We start from the raw sequence: 27,339 nt of genomic DNA, 5'->3' as shown, positions 1-27,339 counted from the left end.
GCAGTGACCATGTATCGATCTCTGATTTAGTGCTTTACACATATTTATTCATTTAATCTTCCCAGCAACCTTGTGAGGGAGGTACTATTATAAACTCTATTTTGCAGATGAGAAAGCTGAGGCATCAAGAGATTAAATAACCTGTCAAAGGTCACACGGTTGGTAAGTGGCAGAGCTCAAAGCCATGTGATCAAACTCATGCAATCCAATTCCAAAGTTATCCTCTCTTCAATCACTGTACCCACCTCTACTGCCTCTCTTATTTAGTCTTGCTCCAAAGTCCCAGGACATGGGTGAAGCAACTGAGGCTCAAAGAAGTTTAGTGACTAGGCCAAGGTCACACAACCAATTAAGTGTCTATGCATCTCTGTGGGCCTCTTTCCACTTCGCTGAAGGGCTTCCAGGAGAGCATCTGAAACCTTGACATCATCTCTTAGCCCACAGGTAAGAGGGAGGAGTATGCAGAGGGGGTACCTAGGTCTTTGCTCACTGCCCAACCCTCCACCTCAAGCACACTGGCAGGCAGGAATGAAAGCCCCAACCCTGCCTCTTTGCCTTTCAGACCTCACCCCAACATCACTTCTCCAGGAGCCTTGGCTGCCTCGACCGTCTAGGTTCTTTATCTACTAACATGGCATTTGCCTCGCTTAGTAATTATATAACCATGGATGTGATTATGTAATTAATGTCCATTTTCCTGATTACATTGTAAGCTCCATGAGAAAAAAAACTTTGGTTCTAACATCGTATCACCAGCAATTAGCATGCTGTCTGGCCTTCAGTAGCACTGAACTATGATCTAAGTGAATGAATGAATGAGCAGAGCACTTGCAAGGTTCTAGACTCACACTTGGCCCTCTGGCTCCATTATCCCAAATCCTTGCAACAATCCAGTGAGCTATTTTCCATCATTCCCATTTTCATTATGAATAAACTGAGGGCCAGAGATGAAGCGACTCTTGCTCAGTCAATGGGAGGTGAAATCAGGATTCACACCCAAGTGTGCCTGCCTCCACCTCAGGCTTCTCTCTCCTTTACATCACTCAGAGAAGAGCCTGGAAACAAAAAGCAGTGATAAGGGCGGAATTCCCTGGTGGTCCAGTGGTTAGGACTTTCAGGGCCAAGGGGGCAGTTTCAATCCCTGGTTGGGGAACTAAGATCCCACAAGCCACATAGTATGGGCCAAAAAAAAAAAAAAAAGAAAGAAAGAAAAGCAGTGATAAGGGGCTCTGCCCAAGCTCCTCCTCTAGGGAAAGCAGAAGAAAATGTGGCTGTGGATACCAGACAGGATTGAAAGTCAAGAATAAAGGATCAAAGGCAAGGAAAGAGCTAAAATGGTCATGGGAGGAGATTCTAGAAACCTGTCTTTGATAATTCAGCAGGAAGTCAGCCATGCAGGCCAGATGCCTCAGAAGACTGGATTCTCCATCTCTTCAAGGTCCCCCCTCCCCCCTTGGGAAGGATAAAACCCTAAGAAGCAAATGATTGTGAATAGGAATTCATCCAGCATCCCCAAATTTGAAAAGACGGTCTTTGTGGAAACGAGGAAGCCAGGATGACATTCTTGACAGTCTTTTTTGCAGCCTTAGGGAGACTGACTGTGTTAGATTCATATTTGATGCATGTCCAGACTGCCTTGAGGAAAAAAATTTGATAAATGTATCAGTGAATGTCTAAAATTCTTGTACAATGTGGAGTTTCAAGAAAGATGCCAATTTTTAAAAAAAAAGACTGAATGGTGTCTTGCCCCACTATTTGTAAAACTATCTTTCTAAGCCAAAAAATAAAAGAAAATCCTTGTATATTTTGTTCTTTTCCACCCGTCAAGCTCTGAGGTTTTATTTGCCTTGGGTTTGGAGAGCAAGTGGAAATCAACACAGCTGTTTATGTTTAGTGGCTTCGAATAATCTCAGGGCACAAAAGATCCTCATGGGTGTCTCTACTTTGTTGACAGTTTTTAGACCAGCTTTGACTCAGCCAAGGGGTAGTGTGAACTAGAATTCCTTTCTACATGTGCCCAGCAGGGTTCACTTCAGGCATAATGGGGCCTACTTTCTTCTGCATCTCTCTCTTTCTGCAAGGTGAGGTCTCTGTCTTCAGGCTAGCATCGTGGCTTATAGAGACAGCTTGGTAGATTAGTCAGAAAAGGATGGATTTGCTAGTCTCTCTGCTCAGGGGTGGTCTTGGCACTTCTGCAGAGGAGGATTCTGTTAGGAGCTGCTTCCCTGGAAGGGAAAACAGGCAAAGTAACTGTTTCTAACTGTCTAAGAAGGAGGGAACCCTGCTTGTCAGTGACTTTATTACATACAATTATCCTTCAGTAAATGAAGGGGATTGGTTCCAGGATCCCCTCGGATACCAAAATTTGCAGGATGCTCAAGACCCTTATATAAAATGCCGTAGTATTTGCATATAACCCACACACACCCTTCTCCTGTACACTTTAAGTCATCCGTGGGTTACTTATAATACCTAATACAATGTAAATGCTATGTAAATACTATATAAATAATTGCACAGCAAATTCAAGTTCTGCTTTTTGGAACTTTCTGGATTTTTTTTTCCCATCTGCTGTTGGTTGTATCTGTGGATACAGAACCCACGGATACAGACGGCCAACTGTATATAGATCTTATATACTTATATTTATAACTAAACTGGATTTAACTAAACTGGATTTTAGTTTAACTAAAACTGGATTTTAATCTTTGATAGCTAACAAAGGTTTTGTCTGTTTGTTTGGGAGAGGACTCATCTCTCCTGCCTGAAAAGGTGGAGGGCAGAGATGGATATAAGCTAGCTAACTTCTATATCATCAACATTTGGCACAGGGCTTGGTTCACTATAGGGCGTAATGAGTGTTCCTTGAATAAATAAAAGATATTTATTTGAAAAATACAGAAAAATTGCATGGAAAAGTAAGTTGAAATCAACCATAATCCCAACCTTTTAAAACAGTGATAGAAAAATAAGAAGAAATGACTAGTGCCCTAACTTGCTCCTCCAAAATAAACGCTATTAGTAGTGTGATGTGATTCCTTCCTTCTCCTCCTCTTTATAAACATATTTATTTATACACATGTAAACACACATAAATATATTAGCAAATTTTAACAGTAGCCAAACATGTATGTAAATAAGATAAATACACCCACGACAAATACATTTTAAATAAAGGAAAAAGAATCACAAAGTACATACTGAAGTTCTACATGATTTTTTTTTATCCACTGTTGAGATTTTTCATGGCAGCACATCTTTTTCTGATCAGAGACCTTCAAGAGTTAACTCTGCTCCAGGCTTTCCTCTGAGAGCCCTGAACCCTGGGCACTGCCCACCTCTCTGCTCACCAGGCCCTGTGGCTTGGGCAGAGTCAGAGGGCAGGCAGGAAGGCTCATAGGAGGACAGCAGTAACCAAAAGAGGAAAGGTGGTGGAGGGAGAGGCCCGAGCATCCTCACTCCTTGCCTGGGGCCCACACTGACCAGAGGTCAGGCTGCTTGGTGCCGTCTGCATGGCTGACTCCCAGGCAGCAATTGGGCAATTACCCAGCTGCCTTTGGGCTGCATGGGCAGCTAGACCGGCTGAGTGTGTCTCAAAAAGAAAATTGTGCACAGAAAATAACAGAAAGGCTGGGTTTTTCCAGACTGGCCGTCCACGTTGACTAAAACTGTCCAGGTTCTTGCCTCCGTCATCCCCTACTCTGAAGTGTGGAGGGAGCAAGGTCTTTGTAGCATTTCTTAAAGCTGTGCTTTTCAATTGGCCTGCACCAAGGAGCCTTACTAACAGACAAATGCTTGGGCCCCATCCGCAGAGTCTGATTTAATGGTCCAGGGTGGGGCCTGGGCAGCCCTGTGTTTTCAGTTCTGCAGGTACTCTAATGGACAGCCCAGGCTGCGAAGCCAAGTGTGAGAGCTGATTCAGAGTCACCTGAGTGTTTAAAATGCAGACACGCATTTTCAGAATTCTAGGTCTGCTGGGGGTGTGTGGTTAGGATTCTGTTTCTTTAACCCCCAGTGATTCTTAGGCTTCTATTGGAGTGTTAGTTCCACTATTTGTCATTTATTTCCCTGTTCTCTTGCCCTGTTCTCTCAGCTTCTCCGTTGTGGAAAAGGGCAACTCTCAGGCTGGAAACGGCGGCTGCACCATTCTTTGCACCTTGAGAGCAGGGAATAAACTCTTAGTCTTATTTGCTCCCTGTCAAATGCCCAGAGTCTGGCACATAGATGGCTCTCAGCAATTTATTCATTGAATTAGTAACTAAGCCATACCATATCTGATTAACCAATAGTTTACTATATATTTGTTTGACATTTAGTCAGGGCTATTGCCTCAAACCTGTAAGTGCGCGCACACACACACACACACACACACACACATTCACACATACTCATACTCCAGCCCTGAAGGTAGGAGAACCCACAGTTTTCAGCCGTCAAAAAAACAACCCAGAGATCACCATTGGGCATACTGATCTGCACACATCCATCTAGAAGAAGGTAGACTAGAAGCCATTGGGGGGGAGGGGGCGAGCAGACTTTCTAAATAGCTGTTCTAAGGTTCTTACCCCAGCTTCTCTGCAGTCTGAGATGGGTGGGCCACTACCAAAAGGTGAACATTTGTGCCAACACTGAGATATGTGTCATAAGTTGCCAGTCCATGTCATAGAAAATTAAGGAAAGGGGCATTTTTGAAAATAAGATAGTCTGATATTTTTTTTACTCTCAAATAAACTCAAGAATGTTTTGCTTTTTATATTATTCTAGAGACTTGCAATATGTCCCTTCATCATTTATAGTAGGGGTCTCCAAGAGCCTGTTGATTCTTTCTCCAGATCCCTGCTTTTTTTGGTGTATGTGTGTGTGGTAGGCTGGGTTTAGATATTTCAGGCTCCCTGGGGAATGTCTTCTTGGGAGGTGAGGCGCAGCTAGGGGTCTTTAACTCAGATAAAGGATGGGTTGATTGGGCTGGTCACTTGCAGGTCAGCTCTGAAGCCCAATTGACACTCAACTAATCACCAGTGGCTGATGTATAGGATCAGAAAGCAGTGCAGCTGGTGCATCCTGACCTGAGGATGCTTTTTACAGCCAGAGAATTGCCAAACTCTTTGGATGATGACTCAGTGGTCCCGGGAGCCTTGGTGATTTGTTTCAAACTGGGTGCTTTTGAAAGTTTAGAGTCTGACAGAGAAAAAGAGAAGGGTTCTCAAAGCTGGGATTTAAAATAGTGGGCTATCCACAGTGCATATCATTTTTTTAAAATAACATTAAAAAAAAAACCTGAATAGTGTATTCTTTCCAAAGCAGTTTGTCATCCTCTGAACCAGCGACTTCTTTAGCTGCCAATGCTTGCCAAACTTATTGATTTAAAATGACTTCATTCATGTTAACACAGCATCTATGTAGAAGAAGTGACTTTATAGGACATTTTTATAATTTGAGATTATCTTATTTAAGGAGGAATCTTACAATTGTCTCTTTTGCCTCAGGGAAAAAATAGCTTTTTTTTCTCCCTTGTCTGGTTATAATGACAAATTATTTTGCTTTAAAGAAGGAACATGAGGGTTTATAGAAAAGATATAAAGGGAGATGAAAAATGTTCCAGGAAAGAGGAAATAAAATTATTAAAGGGATGAGGAGGCCAGGAAAGAAATTTGGAAATAGACTAAAAGATTCACTCATTTTCCATCAAGAAAGATAAGTTATCAGACTTTAGTTAAATTAATCACAAGGTTAAGGTGAATGGTCATATGTTTACCAAATCCTAGAGTATTAGGAAGAGGTACTTTAAAAAAGAATTCACTGTTTTTCATTTTAGTACATATTTGAGGGTCTCAGAATCCAAAAAATGACCTATGATTTAAATGGGAGATCCAAGATGGCAAATACATAGCATGTATGTCACTATGTCTGTTTCTGTACTCATGACAGACATTATTAATTGGTCAGGCTGCTGTTTCCAACTTAACTAGATACACGCACCCTTGGAATTCTTTTCAGCACAGTGTGACAGAAAGTCAGTTAGCTAGAGATGGCCATTGAGATGAGCCCATTTTGCTACCTATGGTTTAGCCTTACTACTCAAAGTGTGAGCTCCAGACCACCAGCATGGATGTCACATGGGAGCTTATTCTGAAACCAGAATCTCAGTCCCATTCCAGACCTATTGCACTGAATCTGTATTTTAGCAAGATCTCCAGCAATTCTTATGTATATTAAGGCTTAAGCAGCCTTGGAAGAGCATTGAATGCATGCTGCATTCATTAGGGTGGAAGTTCTGAAACTTCAAAGTGCATCAGAATCACTGGGTTAAACACTTGGTAAATCTATATCATTGGGCCCCACCTCCAGGACTTTTGGTTTAGAAGGTCTGGGGTGGTAAGGCCAGACACTATAAAACTCCTAGAGGAAAACATAGGCAGAACACTCTATGACATACATCAAAGCAAGATCCTTTTTGACCCACCTCCTAGAATCATGGAAATAAAATCAAGAATAAACAAATGGGACCTAATGAAACTTAAAAGCTTTTGCACAGTGAAAGAAACCATAAACAAGACTAAAAGGCAACCCTCAGAATGGGAAAAAATAATTGCCTATGAAACAACGGACAAAGGATTAACCTCCAAAATATACAAGCAGCTCATGAAGCTTAATACCAAAAAAGCAAATAACCCAATCCACAAATGGGCAGAAGACCTAAATAGACATTTCTCCAAAGAAGACATACAGATGGCCAACAAACACATGAAAAGATGCTCAACATCACTAATCATCAGAGAAATGCAAGTCAAAGCTACAATGAGGTATCACCTCACACCAGTCAGAATGGCCATCATCACAAAATCTGCAAACAACAAATGTTGGAGAGGGTGTGGAGAAAAGGGAACTCTCCTGCACTGTTGGTGGGACTGTAAGTTGGTACAGCCACTATGGAAAACAATTTGGAGGTTCCTTAAAAAACTACAAATAGAATTACCATATGATCCAGTAATCCCACTACTGGGCATATATCCAAAGAAAACCATAATCCCAAAAGAAACTTGTACCATAATGTTTATTGCAGCACTATTTACAATAGCCAGGACATGGAAGCAACCTAAATGCCCATCAACAAATGAATGGATACAGAAGTTGTGGCATATATATACAATGGAATATTACTCAGCTATAAAAAGGGATGAGATGGAGCTATATGTCATGAGGTGGATAGAACTACAATCTGTCATAGAGAGTGAAGTAAATCAGAAAGAGAAGGACAAATATTGTATGCTAACTCACATATACGGAATCTAAAAATGGTACTGATGAACTCAGTGACAAGAACAAGGATGCAGATACAGAGAATGGACTGGAGAACTCGAGGTATGGGAGGGGGCAGGGGGTGAAGGGGAAACTGAGACGAAGCGAGAGAGTAGCACAGACATATATATACTACCAACTGTAAAATAGTCAGTGGGAAGTTGTTGTATAACAAAGAGAGTCCAACTCGAGGATGGAAGATACCTTAGAGGACTGGGGCAGGGAGGGTGGGGGGGACTCGGGGAGGGGAGTCAAGGAAGGGAGGGAATATGGCGATATGTGTATAAAAACAGATGATTGAACCTGGTGTACCCCCAAAATATAATTTAAAAAAAAAGAAGGTCTGGGGTGGGGTTTATCAAACAAGCTTCCAGATGTTGATGCTGCTGGTGGTGGTCTGGGGACCACACTTTGAGAAAAACTGCATTAAGGCCATGGAAATACTTTGGAATATCTCCATGACCTTTAAAGTCAAAGACTGCAATATATCTCCATAACTCTTGCTACATCTGGCAGAACCAGAATTCTGAGTAGGAGAGTCCCAAGGTTTAATACAGCATAACATCTCTATGATCTTATGTACCTGGATCTAAAAGGCTCTCCCCCTGGTTAATCGCTGCTGGCATCATTCACTTATCCATTTGATAACAATGTGGGTAGCTATTCTTTTCACTGCATTATACTCAGTGCTGAGAGAATCTAATGAAGGTTAAAAATGCAGCTCCTAACTTAAGAGGCCTTCTCTTTAAGAAGAAAATAAACATGAAACAAGAAGTAACAAGGTGGCATCAGATGGTAAAGGGCTGAGTGCTAAGTAAGTGGCACAGACCACGTGTGCTTTAATTTCAGAGGGAGAAATACCTGAAATTGTATACAAGACTGCGCATTTCAGTCTCACTGGAGTAGAAAATTGCTGCATACAATGAGTGAAGATAAGATGGGAGAGGGAGCAGGCCAGGGTAAGAGGAACCTTCCATTTCTTAATGCTGCTTTAAGAGATTGTTTTAAAACTGTGAAGTTTTCTATGATCTGGATAATGAGAAATCAATGCAATCAGCATTGAAAATCAGGCTATAGGGTGGGCATACTGTGAAAACCTGTATCTTAGAGACACAGAAGAGAAATAGCTTATAAACAGAGATGACTTGGGGTGGGGGGGGGAGGGTGGGCAGGGCGAGTAGCTGTAGTTTAATAATAGGGATAATAACACCCAACTTCTACTGGTCTCTTACATTGCCAAGTACCTGTGGTAAACAACTGTAATGAGCTATCTCATTTATCCAAACAGCATGTCAAATATATGTAGTCAAACCCCTTCCTCATTCCCAGTGAGAACCGAAGCTTTTTAAGGATGTATGTAAAGTCAAAGAACTTGCCCGATTTAAATCCAGGAAGTTCTACAGGGTGGGGGCTCCTCATCTAGGAATCGCGAGGGGGTCTGGCCTGCCTGTGTCACCTCTCCAACTCTCAGCGAGGAACCCATAGAGCACCTGGGACAGGAGAGGAATCTTGGGGCGAATTAAGTGGAGGAACCTGTGGAGCCAGTGCGTCCGAGGCGCGGACAGGGAGGGGCTCCTACATGAGATGCAGCAAGATTTAGGGCGCCCGCCAGGGTCACGGAGCCCCTCCTGGCTTCCTCTGGCTACTCTCATCACACAGTCTGTGGTAGGTTGCGAGGAGGAACCTTCTTGGGGCGGGAGGCCGCGCGCGGTATTGTATTTGCCTATAAATACTTCAAATAGTTAAGTGAAATGTGCAGCTTTTGAAAGCTGGAGAGGAAGCTATCCGGAGGCCCCCAGCCCGCCTGGAAGCGCTGGCAGAAAAGAGAAGAAATGGCTGGCGCGTCCTTTCACGCGGGAGACGAGGAACGGCCCTGCCCAGGCCAGATGGGGGGCCGCGGGGGCTGCAGGCGCGACTCCGGAAGCCTCGGACCGTTAAGGTGACCAGAACAATTTCAAAAAGGAAACAAACTTCCCCCGAGCCTTCCCCGCGGGGCCCCGAGGCGGGCGCTTGCGTTCGAAAGGGCATCTTTCAAAAGATTTCAGGGACGCGGGGGGTGTCGGCCGGCGGGGGAGCGCGCGCGGCCGGAGCGGCGCTGCAGAGTAGCTACCCGCCCGCTTTGTACTTGCGGCCCAGCGCGGCCCCGGAGTTTCGGCGGAGACCCGGGAGTTGAGGCCACGCCCCCTTTGCAGGGAGAGCCGCGGCCTCTGATTGGCCCGCCACGGACCAATCGGCGCGCCGGGGCGGCCCGGGCTGTCAGCGCGCGCCGCAGCCGCGCGGGTCGCAGCCCGTCCTCCCCTGCGCCGAGCCCCGCAGCCAGCGCAGCCTTCCCGGGGAGCGCGGCGGCCGCTCGCGAGCGCTGCCCTGCCCAGCCCGCCAGCCGCACGTCCCGGTGCCCGCGCCCCACGGCCACAGCCTTGCTGCGCTATAGCGCACGGAGCATGTGCAGACCCGCAGGCGCTGAGCTGCTATTTGTCCGGGGGGCTTTCTGGGCAGTGGTGACTCACTGTCACGCCTAGAGAGACCTTTCGGGGGGCTCTTGCCGCGCCTCTGCGTCGCGGGTGACACTGCGGTGCTCGCGGTCAGGGCGGCAGCTGCCTCTCGGTGAAGACGCCTTGGGCTCCGTGCGCCCTCCCTCTCCCTCTTATCGCTCTTTCCCTTCCTCCGCTGCTCGCTCCTTAGCTTGCCCGCTCACACCCGCAGCCTCCCCGAGCGGCAGGCGTGAGTCCTCGCCGCTTCTCGTCCAAAGGGGCCTCCGCACTTCCGAGATGCAGTGACAAGTTAATATGGGCGTCGAAGCCTCGGGTTCCCAGGAGGAGAATCGCAAGAGGCCACAGCTCCTGAGCACCCAGAGCCCTTGAACAGGCCGCCCAGGAGGGGCGTGAAACCCGGCTGCAGCATCCGTCCAGGTGGGACCGACTGAGCGCCGCGACCAGTCCTCCGCCCCATCCCGGCACCCCGAAGGCGAGCTCGCCAGGTTGCTCCGAGATCCCCGAGCCGGGGATTTTTTTTTTTTTTTTTTCCTCTCTCTCGGCTGGTGGTGGGCGCCTTTCGGGCCGAAGCCCGGCGCCTGCTCTACTGCCCGCGCTGCCTTTAGCGGTCGCCTCCGCCGCCGCTGCCAGGGACGTGCTGGGAAAGCCGAAGCCCCGGGAGAAGATGCCGGCCATCCTGGTCGCCTCCAAAATGAAGTCGGGACTGCCCAAACCCGTGCACAGCGCCGCGCCCATCCTGCACGTGCCCCCAGCCCGGGCGGGCCCCCAGCCCTGCTACCTCAAGTTAGGAAGCAAGGTGGAGGTGAGCAAGACCGCCTACCCTAGCCAGATCCCCCTGAAATCGCAGGGGCTGCAGGAGCCGGCGGGGGAGGGGCTCCCGCTGAGGATGAGCGGCTCCGTGGAAAACGGGTTCGATACCCAGGTGAGAAGTGCTGTGTGCCGGGGCACTGTTCTGGGGGAAGGGTGAATACTTTTTTTTTTTTTGGCAGGGGGGTGAGGGGGGTGGGTGGTGGCACGCTGCATAGGGGACAGGGTTACCCTGTGGGCTGAGAAGGGAACCGTTCCACTTAGGCCGGCAGATTGGGGGATGCGCGCGGAGAGTGGGCTGGCCAGTGGGTGTGGCCCGGGTGACCAGGGTTTGCCTTAAGGAGCTCTGTGGGACCTGGGTGCGGGCGCGTCTGCGGCTTCCTTCTGGGCGGCACGGTCAGGGTGTTCTCAAAAAACGTGTGCCGCACTGGAAATGTCAGGTTCTGCATGTTGAGAGCTTGGCCTCGAGAAGACAGTGTCTGCTGCAGCGGCTGTCTGTGTGTCTGTCGGTTCTGCAGAGATTCCGTCCCTGCCAAGGAATGGTCCGAGGCCTCGTTGGGCTCCACGCCGCCTGGCCTGGCTGCAAGATCCAGGAAGAGGGGTCTGGGGGTGGCAGTGTACTTGCTCCCCTCGGCTTGAAGATGCCTGCGCCTGCCCCGTCCTTTGGGCTGACAGGGTTCCAGGCACTGCGCTGCAGCAGAAGTGCCCGGTGCACCAGCGGAGACAGGCAGCTGGAGACTCCTAGCTTTCCGGCTGGCTGTTGCGGTGGGGCGGGGGTGGCTGCCTCAGAATGGCGGCCCAAAGCTAAGCCCCTCCTTCCTGGGTAGTAGATCCTGGTGCCGGTAGCCCGGGTGACTGGGGATGGGGGTGGGAGGATGACTTGAAAAGAATGGATGACTTTTACCTTTCCAGACAGAGCCCGCATCACCCAATTCGGCTTTGTGACAGGCCTCAGCCATGCAATCTCTTTTAAGGAAATCAACAAGGGCCAATCAGGTTCTCCTGGCCTCCTGCCCTCTCTGATGCTCTTTTTCCCCCTCTCTTCTGGTAGGAGGGAGCAGGGGCATGCTGTATTTTCTTGGCAGTGAGTCAGCAGGGACTTTTGGGGACAGGCCGACCTGACGGATGTGACTGTCCTGGTCAGGAGAGGTGGGAAGCCAGCAGGGGAGGTAGTTTGGGGCTGGTGTCAGGGAAGTGGCAACAGACCAGCTGACCTTTTTGGCACTTATTCTCAGCTGACACTGTCTCCACCTTCTCCCGGAGCTTTCTCTGATCAGAGGCTAGAACTCAACACATTCCTAGCCTTTCTGATGGAGGAACTGGAGCTGGAAGCTAATTGTAAGCAGACTTTTGGAACTCTGGGTTGGAGAAGGCCCTCAAAGCAGATTCAGCTCCCACGCCAGGCTGATAAGCATGCCCCTTGCTGCTGCACTTGCTAAACATTTTTGGAAGCTGACAGGTTTGAGTGATGGCGTGTGGGAGGAAGATTTCCCCCAGTGCTCCCGGGGCCTGTCTCTGCTAGGGTTTTGTGCTCTGTGCTCTTTTTCTGCCGTTCTGCACAGGATTTGTACGTGGGCTCTGAAACGGGAGTGAGCTTGGGGATGCACCCTTGTGGGGGTTTCCCCTCCATCCTTGGCGATGGGGCTGATGAGGTGTGGTGGGTGGTATGCGGGAGGCCAGAGCAGTGACTCGGGGATGTGACACACACCCTCCAGCATGATGAGGAGGACCTGAGGAATGAGGGGGAAAGTGGACACTGGGATTGTTGCTACCCAGGCAGCTGCTCTACCCTTGCCCGTTTGACCCTTCACTTAACAAACGTTGTCGGAGGACTTGCAATGGGCAGGCTCTGGAAAGGTGATTCATCACCCTCTTCCCTGAAAAAATGATCTCCAGCTGCTTCCGGAGAGGCTGGCATGGTCCGGTTCCCTCAAGGCTTGTCTTCTCTCCCTCGCCCTCCCACAGTCCCCAGGCTGCCCCCATGCCACCTGCCTTGCCCTCGTGGGACCTTGTGTACTGACCATGAGGATGGCTTGGAGGGACTGCTAAGGAAATTGGCCACTTCCCAGGGGGCTATTCTGGTTTTTACTAGCCTGCCCTTTCTTTATTCATGGCCAGGCTTCCTGGGGGCTCTTCTCTGTGTTAGGCACCAATCCTTGTTCTCACTGCCTCACCCTGGCATCAAAGTGACATTGACAAAAGGGGTTTTGCCGTCTTTAGACAAGGCTTCCTCCCTCTTTGCCTGACATGGTGTCCATTCACCATCCAGGAAAGCCTCTCCATATGGCTCGAGGGCTGTGTCAGGCTCGACATCTGGTAGTCCCGGACTCAAAACCTGGTGTTTATCACTAGAAGATACTGAGGAGAGGATGAGTTAAATGGCAAATGACATCTTGGGGCATCTGACTCCCCTTTCATTCAGGGGGCTTTGCGAAGAAGTCTGGGTGGTCAGTAGCACAGGCTTTAAAGTCAGGTGGATATCCCTGGTGTCCTGTCTCCACCATGGACTAGCTGGTGACCTAGTCCATTAACCTCTCTGGGCCTCAGTGTTCCCATCTGTAAAAATGGGCATTAAACAATCACACAAATTGTGAGGATTAAAAAAAAATATATGTAAAGTGTCATATATACATATGTTTATATATACAACTATACATACATCATATATACGTGTGTGTGTGTGTATATATATGTGTAACATATGTAAAGCCCAGTGTCAGGCAAATAGGAAATTTTAATAAATGAGTTATTTATATTACTAAACCAAGAGATGGGACATTGTTGAATGTAGACCTAATAGCTTCTCAGTGAGAAAAGGCATAGCTTATTCTGTCAAGCCCTTGAGAAGGTATCATTTGGTTCACAAGGATTTACAGAGCATCTGTCACATGCCTAATAGAGTACCAGGCATGGTGAGAAGATGAGGGAAGTGCCTAATGTGCCAGCTCTTTACACATGGTCTCATTTCATCCTCACAGTAACACTTAAAGCAGATATGACATTTTCTATGACAATAATTTCCTATAACATCTTTAATGACAATAATATAATAATGGAAAGTCATCACATGGCACTTCCTATCTGCTAGGAATTGTTCTAAAAGACCTCATTTGATTCTTTGAACAATCCAATGAGATAAGTGTTATTATTCTTATTTTACACATGAGGAAACTGAGGCAAAGACCGGGTTAGCCACCTCATGAGTAGCAGAAGTAGAGCTAGGACTTGGACAGTCTGGCTGTGGACTCCATGTCCTTAACCAGCATGCTGTAGGGAGAGAATCATAGGGACTTTCCGGTTACGGGCAGGCCCTGATTTCCAAGACCACTGCTCTAGCCATTAAGCTGGGGGAGTAAGCAGGACTCGGCAAGGTGGAGTAACTTGCTCCAGACCATCCTACTCCAGCGCGGCGAGCAGGGAGTCCAGCTCAGGTTGGTCTGGCTTCCAGGCTGGCGGTCTTCCCCCTCTTCATAGCTGCCTCTCTCCTTCATGCTCTGGCAGAGGTACAGGCGACATAAGACGTGGCCTGGGCCTTGGAGATCTGATAGTCTAGTTGAGAGGCGTAACTGATGCACCAAGGGCATCGAGGCACAACACAAAGAGAGCTGAGAGGTATGCTTGGGGCTCAAAGGGAGAAAAAGGCCATGATGGCTGGAGAAGTCTAGAGGGCCTCACGGAGGAGGCAGGAGATGGTGGGCTCCAGAGACAGGCAGGAATGGTTGGGTGGGGACGAGGGGGGGTGAGATGAGCATGCTGGGGAAGGAGGAGGAGCAGGGCCAGGCAGTGGTGCAGAGCAGGAGTGGCTGTTGCCACGGGGAAGCCGCACCTTCACATGATGGGTGATTGCTTCGTATTCAGTATCTTCCTTTTAGAAGGTGATCATGGGCAAAGAACAAAGGCTTCTTGCGGTTGAAGGGTTAGATTTGCATGCTGCCTTCGTGGTCGACAGTAATCCTGAGCATACAGGGTAGGTCTGAGAAGGTGGAGGGATGGTGTCCATAAAAGACCTGGTTCACAACAGACCTTTGGGAAATGACAGTGGTTATTATTATTAGCTTAGGGTTCACAATATCCAACATGGTAGTGATGGGGAAAGGAGGTGGTTCTCATGGCTTTTATTAGGCAGCAACTCTCTTCAGCCAGTGACAGCCCGTTCTGCCCCAAGCCTGCTCTCCATCTCCATCTCCTTCAGGTGTGAAAAGACCTAACCGAGCCAGCAGCTAGCTTTTAGGTGCAGCCCCACTGTGAACTCGCCAAGCCCCTCGCCTTGAATCTCTCCCACAAACCTATAGCTCGGTCTCGACCCCAGAGAGAGGAACTACTCTGCAGCAGCACGTCCCACCCGAATTTCTCTCCCGGTGCTGGGATACCTGGGCTTTCCCCCAAGAATGAACATTTATAGCATCTGTGCTCTTAACGTGGCATATAAATTATGACCACGTGCAAAGAATTGTGTTAGAGACCTGCTCTGTGTTAGTGCAGAAACCCTGTCCCGCTGACCTTCAGATAAGGAATTCTCGTGAGCTATTTGAGGAGAGGTTAGCCTATTTTTGAGGAGAGGTTAGCCTATTTTTAAGAAGCAGTTGCAGGGGGGAGAATTATATATATAATATTTTGTATTTCCTGTTTTTAGGAGCCTGGTGTTCAACCAGCAACTCATTTCTTTAAAAAAAGTAATTAGAAGTGATTGAAATCCTCTGTGGGTGTTTTAGGTGTTTAAAAAGAAAGCACAGGCGAGGCCCCTGGGAAGAGAGTGCAGCTCCAAGCTTGCAACCTGTTGCAACTTTGCCCCATTGTGTTTTGATTAGAATCCTTGCTCCATCATCAAAGTTGATTATGGATTTGATTAGTGCATTTTTCTGCTCTTGTGTTATTCCCTTTCTTCTCTTCCTCAGTTCTTGGAGGGGGGAATGTATAGCATGGTTATCTGCCAACATGCAAGAATGTTTATAGTTCACATATTATTGCTTATTCCATGGGTTAATTTTCTGAAGACACTTTAAGGGTGGGACTGGTGGCTAATTTAGGGTATCATTACGTGTGTGTATATGTGTGTATAAATACGTCTACTTCTGGATATGTGTATATACACATATATATGCACACATATACAAATATATACACATGGAACAGCTTAAAGTAATGAGCACATGTAAGCACACACACATCAAAGGCCAGGCTGGAGGAATTACAGCCCAATTTCCAGTCTTCAGAATAGCTAGATTTGCTTCCCACTTCTCATCCTCCCTTCCTCTGTGACCAAGATTGAAGCACCAAGTCTTCAAGTCCCCCATTTTATTTATTTAGAGCACATAAGACATGTAGCCTTGAGAGAATTGTTTTAATTAGGCCTTAGTTAAGCTCCTGAAGCCAGCCTGAAAAAGACAAACCACCCAGTGAGACTTGGGCATAAGGGCAGAGATTCTTATTTCTTAGTCTCATCAGCGGGGAAGGGACTATTATGGGGCATCTGCTATGTGCCAGGTAGTAGAGTGCAGTGATTTCATATATATATAGAGAGAGAGAGAGAAAGAGAGAGAGAGATTATATGTATGTATTTAAAATTTAATGTGAGGCACAAGAAACTGGGTAAAATGTAAAGTGGCCCATGCATTTGCATATGAGGAAGCTGAGACCAAGGGAAGTTATCACTTGGAGACAGTTTTAAGTGGTAGATTACACTTAATTGAGAGACAGACCTGGGTTCAAATCCAGGCTTTGGGCAAGTTACTTAACATCTCTAACTGTCAGTGTCTTCATCTGTAAGATGGAAATGGTGGTGCTTGTAGGTTGTCTGTGAGAATTCAGTGAGATGATACAAGTAGGTTGCTGAGCACAGAGCCTGGCATGTAATAAACCAGAAATATGTGATATTGCCTATTTTTATTATCCTAGGTCAAAGCCAAGTTTGGAAACCAGATCTGCCTCATTCCAAGCCCTGTGTTCTTTCTACCCTACCTCTCTGCCTTTCAAGTGCATGGTTGATTACATGGAGGACAGATGGCTTGCACTGTGAGAAAGCAGAGAGCATAGCAGGGCTTTGGTTAGATGAATGAGGGTCACGAGTAAATTGGTATAGTCATATCCAGAGTTGTGAAATGAAACCTCCACATTTTGGTCCCAAACATGCCATCTCTATAGCACTAACCAAGCTGAGGGATCTGACGCAAACCAAACTTATGGGAACCTCCTTTGTACACCCAGTCTGAGCTGGCACTGTCAAGGTAGTTGAGTGGAGCTGGCCAATCTGACAGCACTGCCCGGGACCAAGAATGGAACAGTCCCACTGATTTGGCTTCTGAATGACTTCTTATTGTTCTGAAGGCAGAAGGAAAGCCGTCTTCCCTTACCGCTGGCGTGATTGTGATGGGAGCTGAACCTCGTGGTCAATTTTGTCATTAAGGTGCCCCAAGGCATGGCCAGCTGTCCAATGGTGTTTTACTAATAGCCACGGGGCCGCTTTCAATGGTAACTCTGTCTCTCAGTCACATTGTTCAAGGAGATGGACAATGTGTTCCTGGAATTTCCTGGGCAGAATGGTTCATGTGATTTGGGGAACAAAACTGGGTCAGGCTTTTGTTCTTCAGTCCATACAAGACACTAGTGAGTGACATAGAAGTTTTTGCAGGAACCCCAAGTCGCCCACACAGAACCTAAAGAATGACTCATGACTTAGTGCTCCATTTCCCAAGAAAAACAGACCCTCTCTTGTGTTTTGCAAACAATGGCCCCATAGCCTCATAATATTTTCTCTCTCTTTCTAAGTGAAACCTTAATACCTTCAGTGAATTTAGGTTTGTTTCAACCTCTTCTGTCTTGGTGGGAGAGAAAATCAGGTAGGAATGGGGGTTTGGTCAAGATAATGAGGTTCTTTTGGAGCCTTTGAACAAAATCAGTTACGAGAGTATAATACAGTAAAAATAATTATAATAATGGGCACTGACACTGCCAGGGCATAGCCTCTCACCAGCATAATGCATGGCACTGGGCACGCGTCCTTTCATTTCATCTTCACAGCATCCTATTAGGTAGAAGCCACTTCCTGAAGAGACTAGAAATGACAGCTCTGGGAATCAGCAACTTTGGTTCTAATTTGGTCTCTTTAGATACTTTGCTGTATAACCTTCAATAAGTTACATTGTCTTCTTTTTTTTTTAAACTCTTTATTAGAACATATTTGCTTTACACTCTTGTACCAGTTTTTGAGGTACACCAAAGTGAATCAGTTATATTTATACATGTATCCCCATATCCCCTCCCTCCCAGGTCTCCCTCCCCCACTCCCTGTCCTGACCCTCTAAGGCATCTCCCATCATCAATTGTCTTTTGAGCTTAAGTTGCCTCACCTATAAAATGAATAGGATGATACTTGCTCTACTTTTTTTGAAGAGTTGTTGTAAAGCTTAATAGAGGTGATTATTATGAATGAGACACTGGTTTAAACATCTCACACCGTAAATACCCTTTAAGGAAACCAAGGGTGAGAGAGGTTAAGCTACTTTTCCAACCAGGCCAGCTGGTAAATGGTAGACTCAGAATTTGAACCCTTATCTGTTTGACCTCAATGTCAAGGTTCTTAAATAGCAAGTGTGAAAGCACTTTTTAAAAACTATCTGAAAAGGCACTGTTAATACGGAATCAAAGTAAATTGCTGTAAAATTTCCTTTGACATGGTATATATGACATGTGCCTCCTCCCCTCTGCCCCAGAGTTTAGAAATATTGAACATGTTCATTCTATATTAAAAAAATACTAGCTGCTTCATCATATCAGTTAACCAGTCTGGGATTTGTAAAATACTAAGTGCTCTGATGCCATGAGGTCCACTAAGGTGTTATCACTGTGTAACTGGCAGACTGGTTCTGGACAGAGGAAGGGAAAAGTGGGGAATTTGATCATTTGTCGGCATGCAGAAGCAATCAGATAAATTCAGATTATGGGTCATTCTTTAAGACAGCAAGCCTGGGATCTTCAAAACCGATAATACCATGAAAAAAAATTTAAAGGTAGATGGAGAACTATTCTAGAAAAGGTGACTCAAGAGCTATGACAACTAAAGAGAGATCCTTGACAAGCAAAACCATAAATGCTAGAAAGGTCGTTTTGGAGACGATAGGAGGTATTTGAATACAGATTGTATGTTAGATAGTATTGCTCCATTGATGTTCATGGTTTGGGGATAATGTAAGAAAATGTCTATTTTCTTGGGAGATACGTGCTGATATATTTAGAGGTGAAGTATCTTGATGTCAACAACTAACTCCCAAATGGTTCAGGAAAAAAAAAAAAAAGGTGAGTATATCTGCAGATAGAAGGAAAAATGTTAACAACTGGTGAATCTAAGTGAAAATAGATGTGCAAGTGTTTCAACTTTTCTGTGTTTGAAATTTTTCAAAATAAAATGTTAGGAAACAAAACAAAGCCTTGGCTAAAGGGTGTGCATTAGCAATCCCCTTGTCATCTGTGGTGTATCCATGGGAACATATATGAGGTGGGAGAGTGTGTGTGTGTGTGTGTGTGTGTGTGTGTGTGTGTGTGTGTGTGTACACTCACTCACAGTAAATAGCCTGGCCAAGTTTGTTTCACTGGGTTTAGGATCTGGACTCCTTATCTCTTTTCTGCTGTAGTGTGAGACTCTTGGCTCAATTCCTCTCCTTTTATGAGAAGGGTTGCTGAAATTTTATGGAAATCATAAAATCCAGGTTGATTCAATAATCTCTTATAAAAATCTAAGATGTTTCCAAGGTTGAAAGTATAAAAGAGATTTTTTTAATGAGGAAATTTTAAAATATGAAAACACCTGGTTGAATTTTACTCATCTAGGTGTGGAGAAAGCAAGGAGTGTGAGTGGAAGCAAGCTCCTTTCTCTGCTTTAACCCTCTTTCTCTCCTCACTACTCATTTCTCCTTTGCCTAGCTAAGCCCTTACCAGCCGTTACCCATTCAAGTTCAGATTTATTGCCACCTCCTCCAGGAAGCCCCTCGCCACCACCACAGTCCTGTTGCAGTATCTCTCCTATGTGCTCCCATAGCCCGCCCTGAACCCCCATCACTTGGACTATGATTGCTTATTTAGCCAGACTATGGCTTCTGTGAGGTCAGGGATGTGTCTCTCATGATCTTTGCTGGTAGAGCATCAACATAGAGTAGGTTCTTAGTTGCTATTTGCAGAAGAAAAGAAGGATGGGAGGGGGAAGATAAAAGAAAGAATTGAAAAACAGGATTGTGTGGATATTGAGCACCAGCTGTGTTCATGAAGCCAAGCCATATGGCTTCTGCAGAATCCTTGGCATGTGAGCGGAGACGATCATGTGATGGTGGGTGGCCAAGCGAGGCCAGTGTCAAAGTTTTCCAACACCAGGTCTTGGGAAGACTCACCTGGTTGGGTAGCAGGAAGAGGCAGATCCCTTAACACAAGGCTGTTTACCGCATCTAGACTGGCTGGCCGCTCCGGACGTGATCATGGCGGTACAGTAGCCCGGAGGGACTGAGTGGGCTTTGGAGGGCTTTGGAAGATCCCCCCCCAACCCCCGCCCCACAACTTTGAAAAAAGGACCTGAGAAGGATACGGAAGGATTTTAGTTGGTTAAGAAAAGAGGATAGGACCAGCCTCCCGGGAATAATGATTACAGCAACCACTTATGTGCCATTTCCATACGTAATCTCACTTAATCCTCACACTAACTTTCTGAGCCCATGTTATTGATCCTGTCTTATCGGTAAGGAGGAAAGTGAGGAGTCAGTGGGGAGGCGCCTGAGAGGGGTCATGGAACTCTCTCCGGTCACACAGCTGGTGTGAACAGTGGCAGGATTCCAGCTTGGTGTTTCTGAGTCCGAAAGCTGTGCTCTTAACCTCTGCCTTCTTCTGCTAGTAATTGGAAGAGGCCTGAGTCCCATACTGGGGTGCTGTTTCAGAAAACCAGACCTCCAAACCTTCTTCTCCTTGGAGCCTGCTCCCCACTTCCCTGGCCTTGGCCTCCTTGCTCTCTCCTGCTTGTCAGGGCCTCCTGTGCCTGTCCCAGCATGTCGCCAGAGGCTCTGCATTTATAGACTGAGGAGCCCTCCCTGGCTTCTGCTTGCATCTTGCTGCAATCTGGGCATGGTCTCCTCTCGCGGCTGTGGCCGCTGTCCCCCAGGTCACCCCCGTGCTGCGGAGCCGAGCAGATCCATGTGCCTGACAGCTGGCAGGACCTCTCTCCTGTCCTCCTGCCGCAGCTCTGCAGACAGTCCCCATTTCATGCTGATCTGCTTTGATTCTTTTCAGACCTAAGAGTGACGCATGTGGACGTCAAAATATGTGGGCCGCAAGCATCCCAGAGCTCTCAGACCTTCCAGCATGTGAACTTTCTTGTTAACTGTTTCTGGACAGAGGAAGGCAAGCCCTGGAGGGAAAAGTACCATTTGGGTGACAAAACCAGATTTAGAAGAATCAGGCTTACGTGGATGTCCACTTAGTGATCTGTGCCTCTATAGACTAGATATTTGGGATGTCTGAGCCAGTGTAGACCTTGGAGGCCATCTGTTCTCAAAGCTCCATTGTGCAGATGGGGAAACAGCCCAGAGGGGGACGTGACTTGCTTACGGTCACCCAGCTTTGCGGGCAGAGCAAATACTGGGATCCAGGCCCCTTGATTCCTGGCTCCGTGTTGTTTCCACCTCACTCATGGCCATCAGATGTTCTACTCTGAAGGGCCTGGTGGTTTAAAGAATTGGAAGCAGCCCTAAGCTATGTTCTTTTCCCTTCCATCTACAAAGTAATTAAAATAAGTATTCCTTTTAAAATAATTCATTTTATTGAAGTATAGTTGATTTACAATATTGCATTAATTTCTGCTGTACAGCAAAGTGATTCAGATATATATATATATATACACACACACACACATTATTTTTCACATTCTTTTCCATTATGGTTTATCACAGGATATTGAATATAGTTCCCTATACAAGGGAACTGTATTCATTGTTTATCCATTTTGTATATCTGCTAATCCCTCACTCCCAGTTCATCCCTTCCCCAGCCCCTTCCCCCTAGGCAACCACAAATCTGTTTTCCTAATTCTTTCATATTTTGAAAGCTTTTGCATCTGGCTCAGTGGATCAGAAAACCAGGACCTCTCTGTGGATGGTATAATTGTGGCAACAGACCACCATTCAACATCTCCCATGGGCCAGACACTCTCCATGCATCACCTCATTTAAGCCTCACCACAATGTGATGAGGCTGGTGGCATTTCATCAATTTCATGTATGAGGTGCAGAGGAGGTCAGTAACTTGACCGAAACCACACAGAGTCTATATTGGAACTCTCTAATTTCACATCTGTGCTTTTTCTGCCCAGCATCTTAAATACCCCCAGGCTGAAAGTCAGAGAGACCCAGGTTAAGATCCTACCTCCCTGTTTATTTACTGGGCATCTAACTTCCCCAGTGCTGGTATAGGGCCTGGGACACACTAGGCCCTCAATAAATATTTGTTGAACTGCAACTTGGACAAGTCAGTCCCACCAAGCCTCAGCTGCCCGAGGGAAAGTGTTGCATTTCCGTGGGTCATACATATCAAAGCAATAGTGTGTATAAAAATGCCTGGCATGGGGTAGATAAGATCACTGCTATTTACTGAGCGCTTACTATGTGCTGGGCATTCTTCTAAGCATTTCATATGGATTTACCCATCTAATCATCCCCAAAGCAATAACCTCTGAGGTAGGCACTTTTGTTATTGTCTCCATTTTACAGGTAAACCAAGGCAGGTAGAGCATAAGCAACTTGCCCAAGGTCACCCACCTACAAGTGGAGGAATCAAGCCTGAGACTCAGCAGAGCAGGCAGAGCCTGCATCCTTACTCACTGTGTGGTCCTCCCTCTGTGCTGCTCCTAGCCACACCCAAATCTGGTTGAGGGTGGGGAGGAGAGACGAGGGCACAGAGATGGAAAACAACTTGTTTAAGGTTCTTTAGCATGAGAGGTAGTAAAACCCAGCTAAGACTTGCCTTCCTTAAGTGGCCTGGGGCTTTGTTCTTTAAAAGGTTCTGCCTCTCTAGTGGGAAAGGACAAACTACTTAGTCCTGGAAAACACTCCCAAATGGGAGAAATGGTCACTAAGAATCAGTGACTCCCAATTGCCTGAGGGAACTGTGTGGCTTTCCCCTTGGGTCCCTGCTTCTCACTCATCTGGAATCGTTTCTTCTCTGGATTGCAGAGCAGAAACCAATATAAATTTGACCTAGTCCCTAGAAATGTTTACCTGGCTAAAAATATGCCGGCTTTGTTATATTTTTAGCCAAATTTAGATTTGAAGTATATGCGTTGCCCACACCCATGTACTAGGCATGAACTGTTGGTACATTTTGTAACAGGAAGCTGCTGGTTTTCCATTCCAAAGAACTGGAATTCGGTCAGAAATTTGTCATTTGCAAATGCCAACTCTCACCACATTCCACTGCTGTTTTTAAGAACGTCTTGTCACCTGGATTCGGAGGAAGCAGGCCATGGGCGAGGCCAGGCTGGCCAGGCTATCTTGGTGTCTTTTCTCCGGGTCTGGTGCCTTCCAACCGACCTCCGCCTGGCTCTCCCCAGGCCCACGCCATCTGCAGTGTGTTGCCTTTGGATTAGTGTATGGGTAGACAGGGTGCTTATTTTAGAACTGGAAGGAGAGGAGATGTATCAATAAAAAAAAAAAAAAAAAAAAAAAAAGCTTGGAAGGAAAAATCCATTCAGTGGTTTTAAAATATCTCTCCCTTAACAGGACACATTATTTTTGTTTCTTAAAAACAACTGGGTGATTTGCTCCTCGAAACAGAGTTGGAATGAGAGATGTATAAGACTTAAAAAAAGGAGGGGGCTGTCAAGGTGGCCTGTGGGATTCACCACCGTGGCCCATTCACACAGCACACGTTATTTCCCCCAACCTCCAAAGCCTCTCCTGCTCCTGATTGGCAGACTCTGGAACCTTAGAACTATATCACAAAGATCCTGTTCCCTTGCCTCTTTATCTTACAGATGACAAAGCCGAGCCTCAGGGCCTTTGCACTTGCTGTTCTTTCTGCCTGGAATATCTTCCCTGGATATTGACATTGCTCATTCCCTTACCTTCAGTCTCTGCTCAGATGCCCCTTTATCAAAGGCTCTTTTTCTGACCACCCTATATAAAATAGCAATCCATCCTTTTATACCTCCTTGCCCTGCTTTATTTTTCTCCAGAACCAGAGCAGTGTACTCCAGACATGTTATGTATTTGTTATCTTGTGTCTTTCTCTATTAGACTTTCAGCTCCATGAGAACAAGGGCTTTGCATCTCTTGTACACAGCTGTACCCCCTGCACCTAGACCAGTGTCCAGCACACTGTAGGTGCTTACTATATATTTAGTGAATAAACAGTAGGACTTGTGCAAGATTTCAGGCAGATCTGGGGCTAGCATCCAGGTCTGACTCCCAAGTCCAGGACTCTTACCTACGACACTATTTCTCTAGATGCTATTAAGAAATCTACAATGTGTCCCTTAAGATTCTAATGGATCAAAATGTCCTCCCTTTGGCAGTTTTGCATCTTTTGTAGGTGCTCTTGTTGCAAAGGGTGATTGAGTGTCTTAGTGCAAAGATCAGTGTCTTGATGCAAAGATGTAGATGAGTTACGCTGGCTGGCAGAAGGCAATACTTTTGATCAGGCTGGGGAATTCTTACCCTATGAGAAGACTCTTACTTGCTCCAAGTGTAGGGCTGCATTCACAGCAGAAGAGAGAGGTAAGAACTGGATTTGCCAACATACACTAGTTCCATTTTGTCTTCAGTTTTCCTTCTTTCTTGTCTCCCCTCCCCCCACCCCTCCTTCTCACTTCCCTCCTCCCTCCCTCCTCCTTTCTTCCTTCTTTTTTTTTGTTCTGGCTACTTTTTATACTTTAACCCTTGTTAATAAAAGTATAGTTTGTAGACCAGCAGTAATAGCATCACCTGGAGGCTTGGTAGAAAGGCAGAACCTCCGGCCTAGCCCCAGACCTTCTGAATCAGAATTTGCATTTTAACCAGACCTCAAGATATTTCATAGGCAAATTAAAGTTTAAGAAGCAGAAGAACAATTATGCCCTCACCCCTTCAGAAGTACTTAAGAGAAACCGCTGGCTATAAATACTCAGTTGCCTCTTCTGTCTGGCGGCACAGGCCCCATTGCCTCTAATAACCCTACCCTCTGATTAGGGATGGAAGGGATGGACAGGGCAACCCAAGAAGAGGGTATCATAAAAGAGACTTCTAGAATCTGTGGCTGCTGCCTTTCTTACATTGCTCTATCTTATTCACCTGTGCTTTGTGGCTAATGCTTGGTCAGTGTGATGGGAGGTTGTAATCTGTCTGGTAATTGCAGAAGGAAGGGAGATCTTGTCTTTGACATGGGAATTCAGGATCAGAGGACCTCAGCTCTCCTCTCTGCCAGTGTGCTCTAGGCTGGTCGAGATGGCATCTTTCAGGAGCTGGAGGCCATTCCGTCTCAGCCCTTCTCATAGTCAGCCGTGAAATCCTCTCCAGCCCCTCTAGCAAAGCGAGGATGGCCCTTCCCCTGGTCTGAATAGAGCCCAACTCCCAGGATCCTTTGCTGTTTGGAAGTCTCCTTCCAGTCCTCCTTAAATTGCAATGGGAAGTTGCATTGCATGATTCCAGCATGTCATCATGAAGGAGTGTGCCTTAGAGTCCCAAGGGGAGGGGCTTGCTCCCATGGGCTTTCTATCCCTGCCTAGGGAAGGCCTATCAATGGGCAGGTGCCATGCAAATGTAATCTGTCTCCCTGCTGAGGTGTTTCTTTCAGTCATGCTGCGATTGGGTACTGATTTGCAGAAAGCCCATTGATAAAAGCAGAAGAGATTAACTGAGCCCCTGAATCAGGCTGTTTGGTGAAATTATTGTCTAATGCTTTTAGAGGTGGGAGCTTTCTTGGCTCTTTCTGTGTAAATCAGGGCTACTTAAAAGCTGCTTACACAGTCACTGGTACCATAGAAACCTCCCATCCCTCAGCACATCCCTGGCCCAGTCAGTCATGGGCCACTGCAGGTGGAGGAAGAGGACTTAGTGGCCTCGCTTTGGAGTCCACAGGAGGGAGGAAGGTGCTGGAGGGAGTCGAGGGGGCTTTCTGATCCTTCACCAGCTCCCCTAGACTTGTCTCATTTAACCCCACCCAAGTCACCTGGAGGAGCCCCCTCAACTCCAGAGTAGGCCCCAGTGGGAGCAGGGAAGCTGTCCCATGACTGAAAAATGATGAGCCTGATGCAGAGATGCCCATGAGTGTGTGCATATATGCATGGGTGTGGGTGTGTGCACAGGCGTGCGTACGTGTGTGTGTGTCCAGATGCTCCTTGAGGGGCTGGAGAAAATCCATCTCAACCGCTGGCAGCATCATAGCACGTGAGCAGTGTGGAGAGGCTGAAAGAGCACTGTGCTGGGAGTCAAGAAGCGTGCATTTTCTCTCGAGACCCTGCTTGAACAAGCCACATGACCTGGGCGCATGGCCAGTCATTCTTTGCCAGGACCACGTGCAGCTGTCAGAACAGAACACATGTCCAGACATCTCCCTTCCAGATACAGGCCTGGGGTGAGGCTTTGGCATCTGTACTTCTCAGAGCTCTGCAGGGGATTCTGATGCTTAGTCTGGGGTGACAGCTCCTAGATTTGAAACCAGCTCTCTCAGAGAAGTCAGGATAATGAAGTGGGCAGAGCATGGGGTCATAGCTACACAGACCAGGGTTTAGAGTCCAGCTCTGCCCATGTAAGGTGACTTGCTGATAAGCTTGTCCTTTCTTCCTCATCTGCTCTAGAGGCGTGAACGTCACGACTTCACGGGGCTGCTCCAAGCATTGAAGTGTATGAAGCATGTGGCAAGTGCCTGGCGTGTGATGAGTTCTCTGTAAATGTTAGGTCTCAGGGGTGTGTGTGTGTGTGTGTGTGTGTGTGTGTGTGTGTGTTTTCTGCTGTACTCTAATATGTGAATAGAAACCTCTCAAGTAAGTCCAAGGAGAATGCAATCAGGAAATGAGATGACAGAGCTCAATTATATTGCGTAATTTGGCAATAAGGAAACCAATTAATTCATTCTTTCAGATAGTTATTAACAGGAAAGGCAGTGTGCAAAGAAAGGTCCTGTGGGGCCAGAGAGAGATGCCAAGCGTGCCCGTCTTCCTCCACAACAGTGGTTCTAAACTTCACTGTGCATCTGTATGACCTGGGCACTAGTTACATATGCAGAACCCTGAGCCCCAGCCTCAGAGATGCTGATTTTACAGGTCTGGGTGAGGCCCAAGAATTTATCTTTTTGGCAAGTACGATCAAGTGAATGTGGAGAAGATGGTCCGCAGCCCCGGTCTCTGACAAAGGCTGGTCCAGAGGGAAAGATCAACTTGGATGATTAAGAGCAGGAGGGAGCTGGGTGAGTTGGGGCAGGAGCTCGGTATGAATGCATGCATGTGAGATGCAGAGAGAGCAGGGCGGCATATTCAGGATTTGGTGTTCTGGGCAGGGTCGGGGGACAGGGGACCCTGGCTCCTGTCCCTGCGGCCAGGGGCTGGGGTTGCCACAGAGGGTGGGCGTCGTACCAGGATGTCAGCCACTGGAAAGGGTTAACGGGACTCCTGGTGAAAGGCCGTGAACCCAGAGTGTGTGTCCCTTTGTCCTCTGCTTAAGGCTCAATCTGGCTGCCTGTAAGTTGCCTGGCAGTGCCCACAGAGTTCAGCATCTGTCTCTCTGTTTGCTCATTCAGAGAT

The 27,339-nt window shown here is 46.9% G+C and overlaps 1 protein-coding gene across 3 annotated transcripts in view; it reads left to right on the top strand.

Annotated features, from left to right (window-relative positions):
• Nucleotides 1-10,344: 10,344 nt before the first annotated feature.
• Nucleotides 10,345-27,339, top strand: part of NAV2 (neuron navigator 2) — a 389,315-nt gene continuing 372,320 nt past the window's right edge. For all 3 annotated transcript variants that reach the window (XM_057748181.1, XM_057748182.1, XM_057748180.1), the window contains exon 1: nucleotides 10,345-10,713. In XM_057748181.1, coding sequence (XP_057604164.1) covers nucleotides 10,456-10,713 — 258 coding nt within the window. In that variant the 5' untranslated portion in view covers nucleotides 10,345-10,455. The remainder of the gene's footprint in view (nucleotides 10,714-27,339) is intronic.

This window comes from Hippopotamus amphibius, chromosome 9 (assembly GCF_030028045.1).
Source record: "Hippopotamus amphibius kiboko isolate mHipAmp2 chromosome 9, mHipAmp2.hap2, whole genome shotgun sequence".
NCBI lineage: Eukaryota > Metazoa > Chordata > Mammalia > Artiodactyla > Hippopotamidae > Hippopotamus > Hippopotamus amphibius.
Note: the sequence above shows the minus strand (reverse complement) of the source record. Positions and strands in the feature narration are given on the sequence as shown.